Source organism: Mobula hypostoma, unplaced genomic scaffold (assembly GCF_963921235.1).
Source record: "Mobula hypostoma unplaced genomic scaffold, sMobHyp1.1 scaffold_197, whole genome shotgun sequence".
In the NCBI taxonomy this organism is placed as follows: Eukaryota; Metazoa; Chordata; class Chondrichthyes; order Myliobatiformes; family Myliobatidae; genus Mobula; species Mobula hypostoma.
The window spans coordinates 48,155-64,279 of NW_026948224.1; the positions used below are offsets into that span (position 1 = coordinate 48,155).

The 16,125-nt window shown below is 43.5% G+C and overlaps 1 protein-coding gene across 1 annotated transcript in view; it reads right to left on the minus strand.

The window, feature by feature from the left end:
- Nucleotides 1–15,924, minus strand: part of LOC134342018 (zinc finger protein 585A-like) — a 28,589-nt gene extending 12,665 nt beyond the window's left edge. The window contains exon 1 of the mRNA XM_063039957.1: nucleotides 12,554–15,924. Coding sequence (XP_062896027.1) covers nucleotides 12,554–13,590 — 1,037 coding nt within the window. The 5' untranslated portion in view covers nucleotides 13,591–15,924. The remainder of the gene's footprint in view (nucleotides 1–12,553) is intronic.
- Between the last annotated feature and the right edge of the window lie 201 nt (nucleotides 15,925–16,125).

Genomic DNA, 16,125 nt, shown 5'->3' on the forward strand with positions numbered 1-16,125 from the left:
ACAAGATGTGGCGACATTTTGCAGAACGTCCCATACATGTCAAATTGTGGGTAAGCCTAATCAAGTTACTTCAGTGGCCCCACTGCAACAAATTCCAGTATTTGGTGAGCCGTTCTCAAAAATCATTGTAGACTGTGTAGGTCCTTTGCCAAAAACTAAACCTGGACATCAATGTTTGTTAACTATTATGTGCACAGCGTCTAGGTTTCCAGAGGCAGTACCTCTTAGGAATATAACAGCCAAAACTGTGACAAAGGTTCTTATACAATTTTTTACTTCTTTTGGATTGCCTTAGGAAATACAACCGGATCAAGGTAGTCATTTTATATCTGGATTGTTTCAGCAAATAGTTTATAAACTGGGAGCAAAACAGATTATCTCATCAGCCTATCATCCAAAATCACAAGGAGCCTTGGAGAGATTTCATTCTACATAAAAAACTATGATTAGGACATATTGTGTGGAAAATGAAAAGGACTGGAATGAAGGTATACATTTACTACTTTTTACAGTATGAGAGGCAGTACAGGAATCATTAGGTTTTAGTCCTTTTGAACTTGTGGTTGGGCATAGAGTTCGAGGAACTTTGGCCTTGTTGAAAGAACAGTGGATTAATAAAGAGGTACACACTAATTTGCTAGATTATGTTTTTAAATTTAAAGAAAGATTATATAAAGCTTGTAGCTTGGCAAAGGAAAATTTAAAATTAGCTCAAGAGAAGATGAAGACTTGGTATGATAAGGAAGTTGGGACGAGGTCCTTTAAGCCTGGAGATAAGGTGTTGGTTCTTTTCCCAGTGCAAACGAACCCATTACAAGCTAAATTTCATGGTCCTTATGAGATTAAATCTAAGGTAAATGATGTAGATTACGTGATAAAAACCCCAGATCGGAGAAAGATGTAACAGCTGTGTCATATAAATATGATAAAACCATATTATAAGAGAGAGACTGCTGCTATGACTATTGTGATCAATAATGAGTCTGATCTGAAACTCATTTTAAACTCAACATTATTTCAGCCAGGTTACCAAATTCAAAAATTCTAGAAAATATTGATGAAAAATTAGCGCTCATGCACAGCCAGAGCAGAGAGGGCAGATGAAACAGTTAATTTTTAAATGTAGAGATTTATTTCCAGATGTTCCTAGCACAGCCACTGTAGCTACAGTTGATGTAGATGTTGCAGATGCAAAACACATAAAACAACATCCGTATCGAATGAACAGGGAAAAATGTGAACTTGCCAAACAAGAAATTAAGTATATGTTAGAGAATGACATTATTAGACACTCTAATTTGAATTGGAGTTCACTGTGCATTATGGTGCCTAAGCCAGACAATAGTATTCAGTTTTGTACGGATTACAGAAAGGTGAATGCTGTGACAAAAACTGATGCATATCCAACCCCTAGGGTAGATGATTGTGTGGATAAAGTTGGACAAGCCAAATTCCTTACAAAGATTGATTTGTTAAGAGCTTATTGGTGTGTTCCATTGACAGATAGAGGAAGAGAGATTTCAGCATTTGTAACCCCATCTGGGTTATATGAATATAATGTTCTTCCATTTGGGATGAAGAATACACTAGGTATATTTCAGAGGATGATTAATAGCATGATTCAGGGATTAAAAGATACAGATGCCGATATTGATGATTTAGTTACAGGAAATAATACGTGGAAAGCACATATTACTGCGGTGGGGAAATTATTTGAGAGACTTTCAAAAGCTAACTTAACTATTAACTTAGCTAACAGTGAATTTGGTCAGGCCACTGTGACCGTTAAGGAAAAGGGTTAAGGAAATTAAACTTCAATTTAGTAACACAGTTTAATGTTACAGGAGTACAATATTCTGATCACTCATATTAAGGGTAAAGATATTGTGATCACTGATCGTTTATCTAGATGTCAAATGTACAATGAAAATTTGTTTTTATGGAGTGGTATTTTAAAATTTGTAACTCTCCTACTGTATATTAGTTTGTAAAGTGCTGAAAGATAAGACTGTATATATTGTGTATGTTGTAAGTTTTATACCTTTGTATAAATTGTTAATTGTTAAAATTTTGTTCTTTGAGAGACCAATATGTTTTTTTTGGAGGGAGGTGTTACATACCTCAAGGAGATCTGTGATTCTTTTTTTGTGAGAATGATGGAATGGTCTTCTGGAGGTCACCTGATGTAATTTTCCCGCTGATGTGAGGTCACATGGAGACACGTGCACCACGGGTATATAAGGAAAGACCTCAGTTGACGCAGTTAGATTTTAGTTTTTAGTTTTCCAGCTAGAACGTGCGTCTGTGTCTCGGTCTCTGTTGCATATTTGTTTTTATTGACACAGTTTCATTTTTAAAAAGGAGTGTTACTTTCTGTTGCAAGGTACAACAGAGCTGGATTGGCAATTTTTGCTAGATGCATTGATGTACCTTTTTCCAGTAGTACTGGGGAGTGAAGACTTCATCGAAATACAGGATACGAAGGATTAAGAGAAGTCGGGAATGTTCGGCAGTTTAATAAAGGATCGACCTTATTGAGTCTTCGTTGAAGGAGTAGCGACCTGCATCAAAGATAACTCATACCAAAAGAGCAAGGTAGTTCATGCAAGGTGCTCTCTAGAATTTACGGTCAGTTGTTTTAAACTGTTTATTTCCTGCATCGTGAATCCTTTGGTCAGAACAAACTGGAAAGTTGTGTCAATGAAGAGATCCTTCTCCAGAGAAGTCTCTCCCAATTGAATGTATAAATCTGTCGGACTTTAGAATTTACCATTTTAAGAACCGTATTTGACTTTACTGCTTTAAGATCTATTTTCGCATTTAACGCTTTAATAACCAGTGCTGAGTGATGATTTGTTGAACGGCTGCATAGCGGTTAACTTTCAGTTAAGGTTTTTGTTTGTTTTTATATTGTTTATCTGTGTTTAATAAATGTTTGGTTGTTTTTATATAACCTGTCTCGATTGATATTCATTGTTGCCAGTTACGTAACAAGAGCAAAGGTCCCAGTGCAGGTAGTTTCATTAGACAGCTTAAATGCTATTTCAGCATTGACCAGATGGGCCAAATAGCCTGTTTCTGTACTGAACCTCTCCATGTTTCTATGACAGAGAAGCTGGACAAACATGTTTGGAAAGGAAAACTGGTAGGAGTGACAACGAAGCAGCAATGGCTGGAGTTTCTGGGAGCAATTCGGGAGCTGAGTGATCGATACATCCCAAAGAAGTGGAAGCATTGGAAAGGCAGAAGGACACAACCGTGGCTGAAATGAGAAGCCACAGCCAACATAAAAGCCAAAGAAAGGGCAAAAAAAAGAACAAAAACTATTGGGAAGCTTTTAGAAACCAACAGAAGACAATGAAAAAAAAAATGTCAAATGAGCTCAGGGCGTGGAATTACGATACTGTAGTCCTGAGCCTTGGTTGTGCCACAACAGAGGAACAAAATATCCCGGGCCTCAATATCGCTTGAAAACCAAGTTTCCCTGCACCAGTTACCCTTCAACTTTTATTTTGGCTGCACATACAAACTCTACACCCTCAAACTTCTACTTCTGAAGGCCTCCCACTTACCAAGTACTCCTTTGCCAGAAAACAGCCTGTCCCAAACCATACTTGTCTGATCCTTTCTGAAACCTTCAGAATTGACCCTTCTCCAATTTAGAATCCCAACCCGTGGTCCAGACCTCTTTTTTTCCATATTTACTTTGAATCTCATGGCATTATGATCACTAATTTCTGACACAAGCCCTGGATCATTTACTAACAGATTATTGGACACTCCTACATCAGGAATTCTGCATACTGAATAAGGGCACATTTGACAAACTCTACCCCATCTAGTCCTTTTACAGTATGGGAGTCCCAGTCAATATATGGAAAATTAAAACCACTTACTGAATCAACCTTTGTTTCTTGGCATTGTCCTTGATCTCCATAGAAATTTGTTCCTCTAAATCCTTCAGACTATTGGGTGCAACCAAGTCCCAATAATGACTACAATATCATAGTTTTCTGTCCTGAGCTCATCTGGATTTCCTACGATGCCTCTTGCATTGTGATATACACAGCTCAGCACATTCATCTCCCCATGCTCAACCATTTGATTGCTGACTCTATCTGAGGTCTGAACAACATCTGACTGGTGTCAAGAAAACAAATTCTCCCTCATGGTCACAAAAACAAAGGAGCTGATTGTGGACGACAGGAGGAATGGAGACAGACTCACCCCTATTGACATCAATGGATCTGGGGTTTAGAGGGTGAACAGCTTTAAGCTCCTTGGCATAAACATCACCGAGGATCTCACATGGTCTGTACATACCGGCTGTGTTGTGAAAAGAGCACAGCAGCACCTCTTTCACCTCAGATGGTTGAAGAAGCTTGGGATGGGGCCCCAAATCCTAAGAACTTTCTACTGGAACACAATTGGGAGCATCCTGACTGGCTGCATCACTGCCTGGTATGGGAACTGTACTTCCCTTAATGGCAGGATCCTGCAGAGAGTGGTGTGGACAGCCCAGCACATCTGTAGATGTGAACTTCCCACTATTCAGGACATTTACAGAGACAGGTGTGTAAAAAGGGCCCAAAGGATATTGGGGACCCAATTCACCACAACCACAAACTGTTCCTTCTGCTACCATCCAGGAAATGGTACCACAGCAAAAGGACCAACAGGATATCATCTTCCACCAGGCCATCAGACTGATTAATTCATGCTGATACAATTGCATTTCTATGTTATATTGACTGTCCTATGAACAAACTATTTTTTATAAATTACACACTGAACATTTAGACGGAGATGTAACGTAAAGATTTGTACTCCTCATGTATACGAAGGATGTATGAAATAAAGTCAATTCAATTCAATTCACCCTCCCCACTATCTGTTCTGTCAGTCTGGCTCCCATTCCCCCTACAACTTATTTTAACCACATCACCCTCTCCCCACACTAGCACTAGCGAGCCTCACCACTGGGATATTAGTCCCTCTTGTTCTGTTCCCCTAACTGATCCCTATCACCCCTTTGACTTTCCTCTGCCAGGTAATGCCCCCCAACAGTTTCTAAAGTGGTCCACCTGCTGTTGTGTGGGATGGCCACAAGAGTACTCTGCGATGGCTAGTTAAACTCATTCTCCTTCCTCACTCTGACCCAGTTTCCTGTGTCCTGCACCTTGGGTGCAACTCACCTCTCTTCATTTCATACCTATCACCACCTCCAACTCCTGGATGATCCGGAATTCATCCATTTCAAGTTCCAACTCCTTAAAGTGCAGAGTTATAAGCTGCAGCTGGATGCACATCTTGTAGGTGAGGGCATCGGGGACACTGGAGGTCTCCCCACCCTCCCACCAATGTCCCCTCTAATTTGTAATGACCAGTGTGCACATAAGTCTTGTACTGTCCATTTCTTTACCCAGTGACAACATGTGCACAGTGAATTTTATATAGAGAGATATTCATTTTAACAGCCAGCAAATCACTCTCGATAAGAACTTTGATGTCCTCTGGGTTCGATCGAGTTCATCTGCACTCTCAACAACCTCTGTAGCAGGCCTGTAACGGCTAATGAAGGATTTTCTCACCAGAGCTTTTGCACATCATCAATATGTCATTTGCTTGCTAAATTATGCTTAAAAAGGTCAGATTTCAAATATCACTCCACTTCTTCCCACTTGTAAATTCTCCAGCAACTTTTGCATCGCCACAATACACACAGGTAACACCAGTTTCTGTATTGTACATAAATATTTCCCCTGAACCCTCCCCCAGGTGACTGACGGTGGTGAACTCGGTGATGGCAATGCCAATGAATATGAAGGGAAGGGCAGTAGTCTGTCTCATTGGAGTCTGGCACATTTGTGATGTGAAAGCTACTTGTTGCCCAAGCCAAAGGTCTTTGATATCATTATGTACCCAGAGAGAATGGGTCAAAACATGTCCCTGTCATTTGGAACCTGATCCTTTTTTGGTATTTCACGAGACTCTGACAAGCATTTGATCCCGGCTAAATGACGAACATTGTCTTTTGTCTCTCTTTTAGCTGGACGTACAGTACTCCTTAAGTGGAGAGATGAAGTTCCCCGTACCCATGTTCAATGGCTCAGGGATATTATGTCTTGTTTAGATCTTGAAAAGATATTAATAGCAAAAGGATGGTGAGGGATAAAATTGATCCCTTAGAGAATCAGAGTGGATGGGTGTGTGTGGAGCCAAAAGAGATGGGGGAGATTTTGAACAATTTCTTTTCTTTGGTATTCACCAAGGAGAAAGTTATTGAATTGTGTAAGGTAAAGGAAACAAGAAGGGTAGTTATGGAAAGTATAACGATTAAAGAAGAGGAAGTACTGACACTTTTAAGGAATATAAAAGTGGATAAGTCTCTGGGTCCGGACAGGAAATTCCCTAGGACCTTGAGGGAAGTTAGTGTGGAAATAACAGGGGCTCTGACAGAAATATTTCAAATGTCATTGGAAACGAGAATGGTGCCGGAGGATTGGCGTATTGCTCATGTTGTTCCATTGTTTAAGAAGGGTTCTAAGAGTAAACCTAGCAATTATCGACCTGTGAGTTTGACGTCAATGGTGGGGAAATTGATGGAAAGTATTCTCAGAGATGGTATATATAATTATCTGGATAGACAGGGTCTGATTAGAAACAGGTAACATGGATTTGTGCGTGGAAGGTCATGTTTGACAAATCTTATTGAACTTTTTGATGAGGATACTAGGAAAGTTGATGAGAGTAAAGCGGTGGATGTTGTCTATATGGACTTCAGTAAGGCCTTTGACAACGTTGCACACGGAAGGTTAGTTAAGAAATTCAATCGTTAGGCATTAATATCAAAGTAGTAAAATGGATTCAGCAGTGGCTGGATGAGAGATGCCAGCGAGTAGTGGTGGATAACTGTGTCTCAGATAGGAGGATGGTGACTAGTGATGTGCCTCAGGGATCTGTACTGGGTCCAATGTTGTTTGTCATATATATTAATGATCTGGATGATGGGGTGGTAAATTGGATTAGTAAGTATGCAGATGATACTAAGATACGTGGAGTTGTGGATAATGAAGCAGGTTTTCAAAGCTTGCAGAGAGATTTAGACCAGTTAGAAGAGTGGGCTGAAGGATGGCGGATGGAGTTTAATGCTGGTAAATGTGAGGTGCTACATTTTGGTAGGACTAATCAAAATAGGACGTACATGGTAAATGGTAGGGCATTGAAGAATGCAGTAGAACAGAGGGATCTTGGAATAATGGTGCATAGTTCCCTGAAGGTGGAATCCCATGTGGATAGGGTGGTGAAGAAAGCTTTTGGTATGCTGGCATTTACAAATCAGAGCATTGAGGATAGGAGTTGGGATGTAATGTTGAAATTCTATAAGGCATTGCTAAAGCCAAATTTGGAGTATTGTGTACAGTTCTGGTCACCGAATTATAGGAAAGATGTCAATAAAACTGGGAGAGTAAAGAGAAGATTTACTAAAATGTTGCCTGGGTTTCATCTCCTAAGTTACAGAGAAAGGTTGAACAAGTTAGGTCTTCATTCTTTGGAGTGTAGAAGGTTGAAGGGGGACTTGATAGAGGTATTTGAAATTATGAGGGGGATAGATAGATTTGATGTGGATAGGCTTTTTCCATTGAGAGTGAGGGAGATTCAAACAAGAGGACACGAGTTGAGAGTTAAAGGGCAAAAGTTTAGGGGTAACATGACAGGGAACTTCTTTACTCAGAGAGTGGTAGCTGTGTGGAATGAGCTTCCAGCAGAACTGGTTGAGGCAGGTTCAATGTTTTCATTTAAAGTAAAATTGGATAGCTATATGGACAGGAAAGGAATGGAGGGTTATGGGCTGAGTTCAGGTCGGTGGGACTAGGTGAGAGTAAGAGTTCGGCACGGACTAGAAGGGTTATACAGTTACCATTCACTTTTTAATTCAGATATAAAGTTCCATAAGGTATGGGGACCTTTTCTTGAATATTTTCATAATTCTCACGTAGATTGACAAGTGTATGTTTTTTCTTCCCTTGATAGTCAGATCCTGCATTTCCAGCTTTCTTTGATTCTTTGATTAGTCAGCAGGCTGCTTTTTTTATTAGTGATTTCTCTTTTTACTACAATATATAGATCTGGGGTGATAAAAGTTTATCTCAAATGTCCTTTTAAATACTTATATTATAATAGTTGGCTTGGAGTTGGATCGTGGGTGGGTTGGGTGCTTTCCTTTCTAATTTTTCATTTTTAATATGGGTGACTTGCTCATTTGTTAAGACATGTATTATTGTTATTTTTGTCTGTATTGCAATGATCCCTCTATTTACACCATTGTTTTTTTTTTCTTCGACACTGTTCGTAGAAAACTAAAAAAGACTTTAAAAAATCATGACCTCACGGATAGAAAGGTCGACAACAAGAGGAGGTAGAACAAGCAACAGACACAAAATGCTGGAGGAACTCAGCAGGCCAGGCAGCATCTATGGAAAAGAGTACTAATGCTGAGTTCCTCCAGCAATTTGTGTGTGTTGCTTGGATTTCCAGCATCTGCAGATTTTCTCTTGTTTGTGACTGGAGGCAGAACAAAGGTGATTTTCTCAACAGCTGATGTAAAAGATTTTGTTCCCTTTCTCCGAGTTCCCGATCCTTGCATTTAGACAGCTGGAGCTCAGCTCTGTCTGAGAGATCCATCGGTTCCCATTCCCTCATCAGCCGGAAGCTCCCCGGGGCCCGTGTACGGATGGTGGGGCTGAGAGAGAGGGAAGAGAGCAGGACTGTCCCGGGATTGCGGGTCACGGAGTCCGGAGCTCACAGCAACTACCCGAAGTCGGTGTTGAAAACGCCCGCCCGGTGAGACCCCCAACCCGGAGATCCCTTCTTACCTCAACCGATCATCCGGGGCCTTTTGTGCACCGCGCGCTGGTGAGCTCGAGCTTGGTCGGTTTAACGGCTGGGCTACTAATCACGTGACCAGCCCCTTCCCCCACCGCTGTCAACAGAGGAGTCAGGCGCTGCTCTATTCCCATTGGTGCGAAGCGATGTCAATCACCGTTTCCAACCAATAGCGGAGGCGGACCAACCGAGAGGGCGTTACCCCCGCTGACACCGTCTCCCGAACTTTCCGTCACGGCGGGACAACCGTCAAAGTAAATGTCCGCTTTCTGATTTATTTCCATTTCCCTCCGAGGGAAGTTGGGGCGTTTGTGAAGCGTCTCCTGCGGCCGGAGTCTGATGTGTCGCTGAGAGGTAGGAGGAGACCGCTCGGCCCGTCGGTTTGATGCCGGTTCCCCGGGGAGGGAGAGGGGGATTTTATTGAAAGGATGAAGACGGTGAGAGAGGGGGCGGACAGGATGTTTGTCCCGGTGGGGACAGGAGGGGCTCATCTGTGGAAATGTCTGAGCCCACGGTGGTGGCGAGCAGAGGGATTCACCACATTGGGGGGCAAACACCGGCAGACTGTTGCCCTGCAAGCGGGGCCAATGGTCCGGGCAAAGTGACAATTATTTGTGTTTTGTTGAGACTGTACCTGGAATATGGTGTAAAATCCCGCTCCCCACACTAACACGGGTCATACAGACCAAAGAACAAACTGCCGGAGGAACTCAGTGGGTCGGGCAGCATCTGTGGAGGGAAATGGACCGTCAACATTTCGGGCCGAGACCCTCCCTCTGGACTGAGAGTGGACGGGAAATAGTCAGAGAAAAGAGGTGAGGGGTGGGGATGGGGCAAGAGCTGGGGAGTGAGAGGTGGATCCAGGTGAGGGGGAGGTGGGAAGGTGGAAATAGTGACGGGGGTGGGAGGTGAGTGGTTGGGGCAACACGGGGCTGCAGAAGATGGAAATTAATTCCATAGAGGATTAACAAAGAGGTAAGAGAGTATTTGACATGGAGAGTGCAATGAAGATTCACCAGACTGATCCCTGGAGTGGTGGGGTCATCATATGAAGAAAGATCAAATGCGATAACCCTTTCATTTGGAGAATCGAGGACTGAGAGGTGAACACATTGAAATGCACAACGTCATTACCGGTTGAACCAGGGATCCCAGTCTCTGAAAAAGGGGGTGGACTGTCTGGACTGAGATGAGGGGAAATGTCTCCACTCCGAGGGGGGTGAATGTCTGTAAATCCCCACCACAGAGGCTGGTGAAGACTCAGTGATCATCCTCACATAAAACAGAGTTCGGCAGATGTGTGGAGACCGGAGGGATCGAGGAAATGAGGATCGGGCAGAAACATGTGGCTGAGATGGGAGAGCAGCCGTCATCTTGTTGATGGTTAGAGGGGCTGAATGGCCACCTCCTGCTGTTTCTCACTTGATGTTTCAGTGTTCCTGTCCAGTGAGGCTGGAGGAATGTGAATAGAAATTAGTGTTTATACACACGGACGGATTTAAATGAAACCTGCACATTTCTGTTTTGGGTCTGAATTGTGTGTTGGACCGGGATGGGAATCGAGCCTGTGACTCTGTGACCTGGGGGTGGAGGGAAAGGGACAGGGATGATCTGGAGGGAAAAAGTAAAAATGTATCTGGTGTAAATATGGAATAATGTGGGAAATGCAGCGGATGGTTCGGGCAGCGTGTGAGGGGCGAGGAGCAGAGTCACCGGTTCAGGTGGGAGACCCTCCACCCATCACGTGATCCTGTGTCCTGTTCACATTTTCCCGCAGATCTGCAGCATCTGCGGGTCACTGCTCTACGTGTCCGTGTAGCTTCATCTTTCGCCCATTCAGACAAGGCAGTGAGATCCGGATCTGTCACGTCCTCTCGTTGTGGGTGGACAATGATTTTTTCTGCAATATTTTCAGCATGTTTCCATATAATCACATAACAATTACAGCACGGAAACAGGCCATCTCGGCCCTTCTAGTCCGTGCCGAATGCTTACCCTCACCTCGTCCCAGGCCTCAGATCATAACCACTGGGCTGAGGCCCAAGACTAGGTCTCATTCCACTGTTTGTACCTGCTGAAGTGCAGCCAATGTTTTTGGGTGTCCGACCCATTTATGTGAGAATTTAGCCTTTTATATTTTCTGAGCTTCTCATAAGTTTAGTTATACTTTAGTACCGTTTAGTTAAGCTTCACTCCAGAATTTCAAAAGCAACAACCCATTCAGTCAAATAGTTCCACACATTTAAAATAGTTTATTACATTTTTTAATTTTGTACTACTTATATAATTTAACTATTTAATGTGTATGTTCTTATTTTAAATCACAATGGTTAAAATCTATTGTTATGAATTAGGTTCTATTGCTGCCGCAGAGACAACGAATTACATGACATCTGCCGGTGCTATTAAACCTGATTCTGATAATTGGTCTGGGAGACCCACCACCGGTCACCTGATCCCAGTTACCACAGATCGTAATGCGAGATTGAAGCCTTTTCTATTTATTTGTGTTCCTCAGTTCAGTTAAGTTTCCCTCTGTGGTTCCAAAGCAGAAGCTCAGTCTGTCTAATATTTCCACACAATTAAAATGGGGAATTTGTTTATTCTTATCACGTACTGAGCTACAGTGAAAATCTTGCCTGATGTACCATCCACACAGATCGATACATTACAACAGTACATTGAGCTGATATACGACAAAACAATAACTGTAACAAGGCATTATGGCTGCAGAGAAAGTGCAGTGCAGATAGACATATGGTGCAGGGTCACGTCGAGTTACACTGTGAGGTCGAGTCCATTTTATTGGACTGGAGACCATTAATTTGGCTGACAACCGCAGACAGGAAGCTGTCCATGGGCCTGGTGAATCTAAGGTGGGGGTTTATATGGGAGGCAGGGTTTGAGGGTCGGCACAACATTGTGGGCCGAAGGGCCTGTACTGTGCTGTACTATTCTATGTTCTATGTTCTATAAACAATAGTTAACAGTGGTATGTGTATATATGTGTGTAAATATAACTCCCACCCTACTGAGCTCGGGGGAAACAAGGCTTGGAGTCTTGAGACGGTAAAGTATGAAAGTTCAGCTTAACCACAGAATAGGTGATGAGAGAGAGATATTTGTAATCCAGGGTAAATGTTGAGAGAAGGCAATTATGTCAAATTCCACAGTTTCCACGGTGGTAAAACAAGAGAACAGTCGCTGTAGAATTTATCCGTCGTCGTTCTAAATCCACATACGAATAATCACCGAAAGTGACTTGTCACAAGGGGTATCATCTTCAAGTGAATTACCACACCACACCCAGGCAAGGGTTAACACATAAGTGGTCTTCACAGGATACCCCAAATCCGATCCACTCCTACAGATCAAACGAGGTGACAACCACACATTCAAAGTATGCTGAATCGATAATTAACCCAACCTTGTGGGCAGAGGAAATTTCTAAACAGTGACCCTTGGCTACTAGTTCCCTTGTTTTGAACCTTCCATTTTTCCTCCTTTATCTCCATCTGACTCTGAGTGTCTGTGTCCTCGGTTAAAACTAAACAAGCTGTGAGCAATGTAAACAAGATGCAAGTCAGACTGATTCGCCTTAATCTCTCTCCCTCTTAAAATGACAGCCCACAGCAAATGAAACCTAGGGATTCATAACAACGATCACTCCCCATTGTGAACTGACTGGTGTGCCAGTAGGTGGGATGAATGAGTGAACCCTTTCCCACATTCTTTGCAGGTGAATGGCTTCTCCCCAGTGTGAACTCGCTGATGTCTCTGTAGGGTGGATGATCGAGTGAATCTCTTCCCACATTCTGAGCAGCTGAATGGCTTCTCCCCAGTGTGAACTCGCTGATGTACCATAAGGGCAGAAGAGTGAGTGAATCTCTTCTCACAGACTGAGCAGGTGAACGGCTTCTCTCCAGTATGAAGTCGCTGATGACTCTGTAGGTTGGATGATTGAGTGAATCCCCTCCCACAGACTGAGCAGGTGAATGGCTTCTCCCCAGTGTGAACTCGCTGATGAATCTGTAGGTCGGATGACCGAGTGAATCTATTCCCACATACTGAGCAGGGAAACGGCTTCTCCCCAGTGTGAACTCGTTGATGACTCTGTCGGTCGCATGACCGAGTGAATCCCTTCCCACAGACTGAGCAGGTGAACGGCTTCTCCCCAGTGTGAACTCGCTGATGACTCTGTAGGTTGGATAACTGAGTAAATCTCTTCCCACATTCTGTGCAGGTGAACGGCTTCTCCCCAGTGTGAACTCGCTGATGACTCCGTAGGTGGGATGATTCAGAGAATCTCTTCCCACATTCTGAGCAGGTGAACGGCTTCTCCCCAGTGTGAACTCGCTGATGACATTGTAGGTGGGATGACCGACTGAATCTCTTCTGACAGATTAAGCAGGTGAACGGCTTCTCCCCAGTGTGAACTCGCTGATGTACCAGTAGGGTGGAAGACTGAGTGAATCTCTTCCCACAGACTGAGCAGGTGAACGGCTTCTCCCCAGTGTGAACTCGCTGATGACTTTGTAGGTGGGATGACCGAGTGAATCTATTCCCACATACTGAGCAGGTGAACGGCTTCTCCCCAGTGTGAACTCGCTGATGTACCAGTAGGGTGGAAGAGTGAGTGAATTCCTTCCCACAGTCTGAGCAGGTGAACGTCCACTCCCTGGTGTAAACACGCTGGTGAGCCATTAGGTCAGACGACTGAGTGAATCCTTTCCCAGAAATTCAGCAGATGACCAGCATCTGCCCGGTGTGAACTGACTGGTGTGTCCACAGGTGAGACCACTGACTGAATCCTTTCTCACACACAGAACAGGTGAAAGGCCTTGCCCAGTGTGAACTTGCTGATGTACGTTCAATTGAGATGACCGAATGAATCGATTCCCACTGTTTGAGCAGGTGAACGGCCTTTCTCCTGTATAAAATGACGACAGTGCCAGTCTGTCAGATGATCGAGTGAATCCCTCCCCACTGTCTGAGCAGGAAGGATGGTCGATTGAATCCCTTGCTCCACTTCTTAAATGTCTAGACAGAGACAGCAAAACTGGTGTTTGAGATTCCTGGAGACAAATTACTTCTCGTTTTAACCTGTAAAAAGATTTACAAAATCCATCAATGGATGTACGACAACATTTCAGATGAGATTACTTGAGTTGCCAAGGTTTGTTCTGGTATCACACTGTTACAGTGAGGTTCAACCCAAGTTGGACAGAGAAATCATCTCCTGACTGGGCACAGTGCTGGTATCTGGAATGACCATCAATTCCCTGATGCTCTTCCTGTCTCTATAAGAATGGGGCACTTCTGCCATCTCCAGTTTGTTCCTTGGCTCAGTTTGACTCTCTCCATTGGTGTTATTCCCTGTTCCTGCTGAGCCACATGGGTGCCTGGCCCCACAGTAACTGAAACACTCTCGCGCAAATAGTCGAGAGTGCAACTGGGATTTTCTTGTATTAACTTAAGGTGCCACAGTTTTAACGGCATATGAAAAATTCCTGCTGAGATGAATGGTTGGTCCACACAGCTGTTAAAAGGACTTAGAGTGAATTTTTGTATTATTTCAGGTTCTTGTCACAGTCATAGAAAATTACAACACAGAAACAAGCCCTTTGGGCCATCTAGTTTGTGCTGAACTACTTAAACTGCCCAATCCCATACCACTACCATCCAGGTACCAATGCAGACCTCTTAAATGTTGAAATTGAGCTCACATTCACCACTTGTGCTGGCTGCTCATTCCACACCCGGATGACGGTCTGTGTGCAGAAGTTTCCCCTCATGTTCCCCTTAACGTTTCACCTTTCACCCTTAACCCATGGCCTCTAGTTGTAGACCCACCATCTCAGTGGTAAAAGCCAGCTTGCATTTACCGTATCTATAACCTTCGTAATTGTCGTATACCTCCATCAAATCTCCACTCAATCTTCTACGTTCCAAGGAATAAAGTCCTGACCTGTCCACTCTTTCCTTATAACCCAAGTCCTCCAGACCTGGCAACATCCTTGTGAATTTTCTCTGAACTCTTTCAACCCCTTTTACATCTTTCCTGTAGGTTGGTGACCAAAACTGCACACAATACTCCAAATTAGGCCTCACCAATGTCTCGTGCAGCGTGAACATAACATCCATCTCCTGTACTCAGTACTTTGGTTCATGAAGGCCAATATGCCAAAATCTTTCTTTCCGTCCCTATTTAACTGTGACACCACTTTCAGTGAATTATGGACATGTATTCCCAGATCCCTTTCTTCTGCAGCACTCCTCAGTGCCCGACCATTCACTGTGTAAGACCCAGGTCCTACCAAAATGCAACACCTCGCACTTGTCTCCATTAAATTCCATTTTGCATTTCTTCACCCATTTTTCCATCTGGTCCAGGTCGCACTGCAAACCATGATAGTCTTCCTCGCTGTCCACTACACCCCCAGTCTTGGTGTCATCCACAAATTTGCTGATCCAGTTAACCACACTATCATCCAGATTACTGATATAGATTACAAACAGTAACAGATCCAGCACTGATCCCTGTGGCACACCACTAGTCACAGGCCTCCGGTCAGAGAGGCAACCATCTGCTACCACACTCTGGCTTCTCCCAAAGACAGTGACTCACCCAATTTACTATCTCATCTTGAATGTTGAGTGACTGAACCTTCTTGACCAACCTCCCATATGAGACTTTGTCAAGTGCCTTGCTAAAGTCCATGTAGACAACATCCACTGCCTTGCCTTCATCCACTTTCCTGATAACTTCCTCGAGAGACTCTATAAGATTGGTTAGACATGACCTACTGCCTATCCTTAATCAGTCCACATCGATCCAAATACTTGTATATCCGTCTCCTGCACACACATTCCAATAACTTTCCCACTACTAATGTCGGGCTCACCAATGTATAAATTCCTAGTTTATTTTTAGAGCCTGTCTTGAACAGCGGAGCAACATTGGCTGTCCTGCAATCCGTCACCTGTCCATCACCTGTCACGAAGGATGATTTAAATATCTGTGCATGGGCCCCGACAATTTCTGCACTTGTCTGCCGCAGAGTCCCACGGAACAACTTGTCAGGCCCTGGGGGTTTTTCCACGCTAATTTGCCTTAAGACAGCAAACACCTCCACCTCTGTAATCTGTACAGGGTCCATGAAGTTGATGCTGCTTTCCCTCACTTCTATAGACTCTGTGACCATCTTCTGAGTAAATACGGATGCAGAAAATATCTCC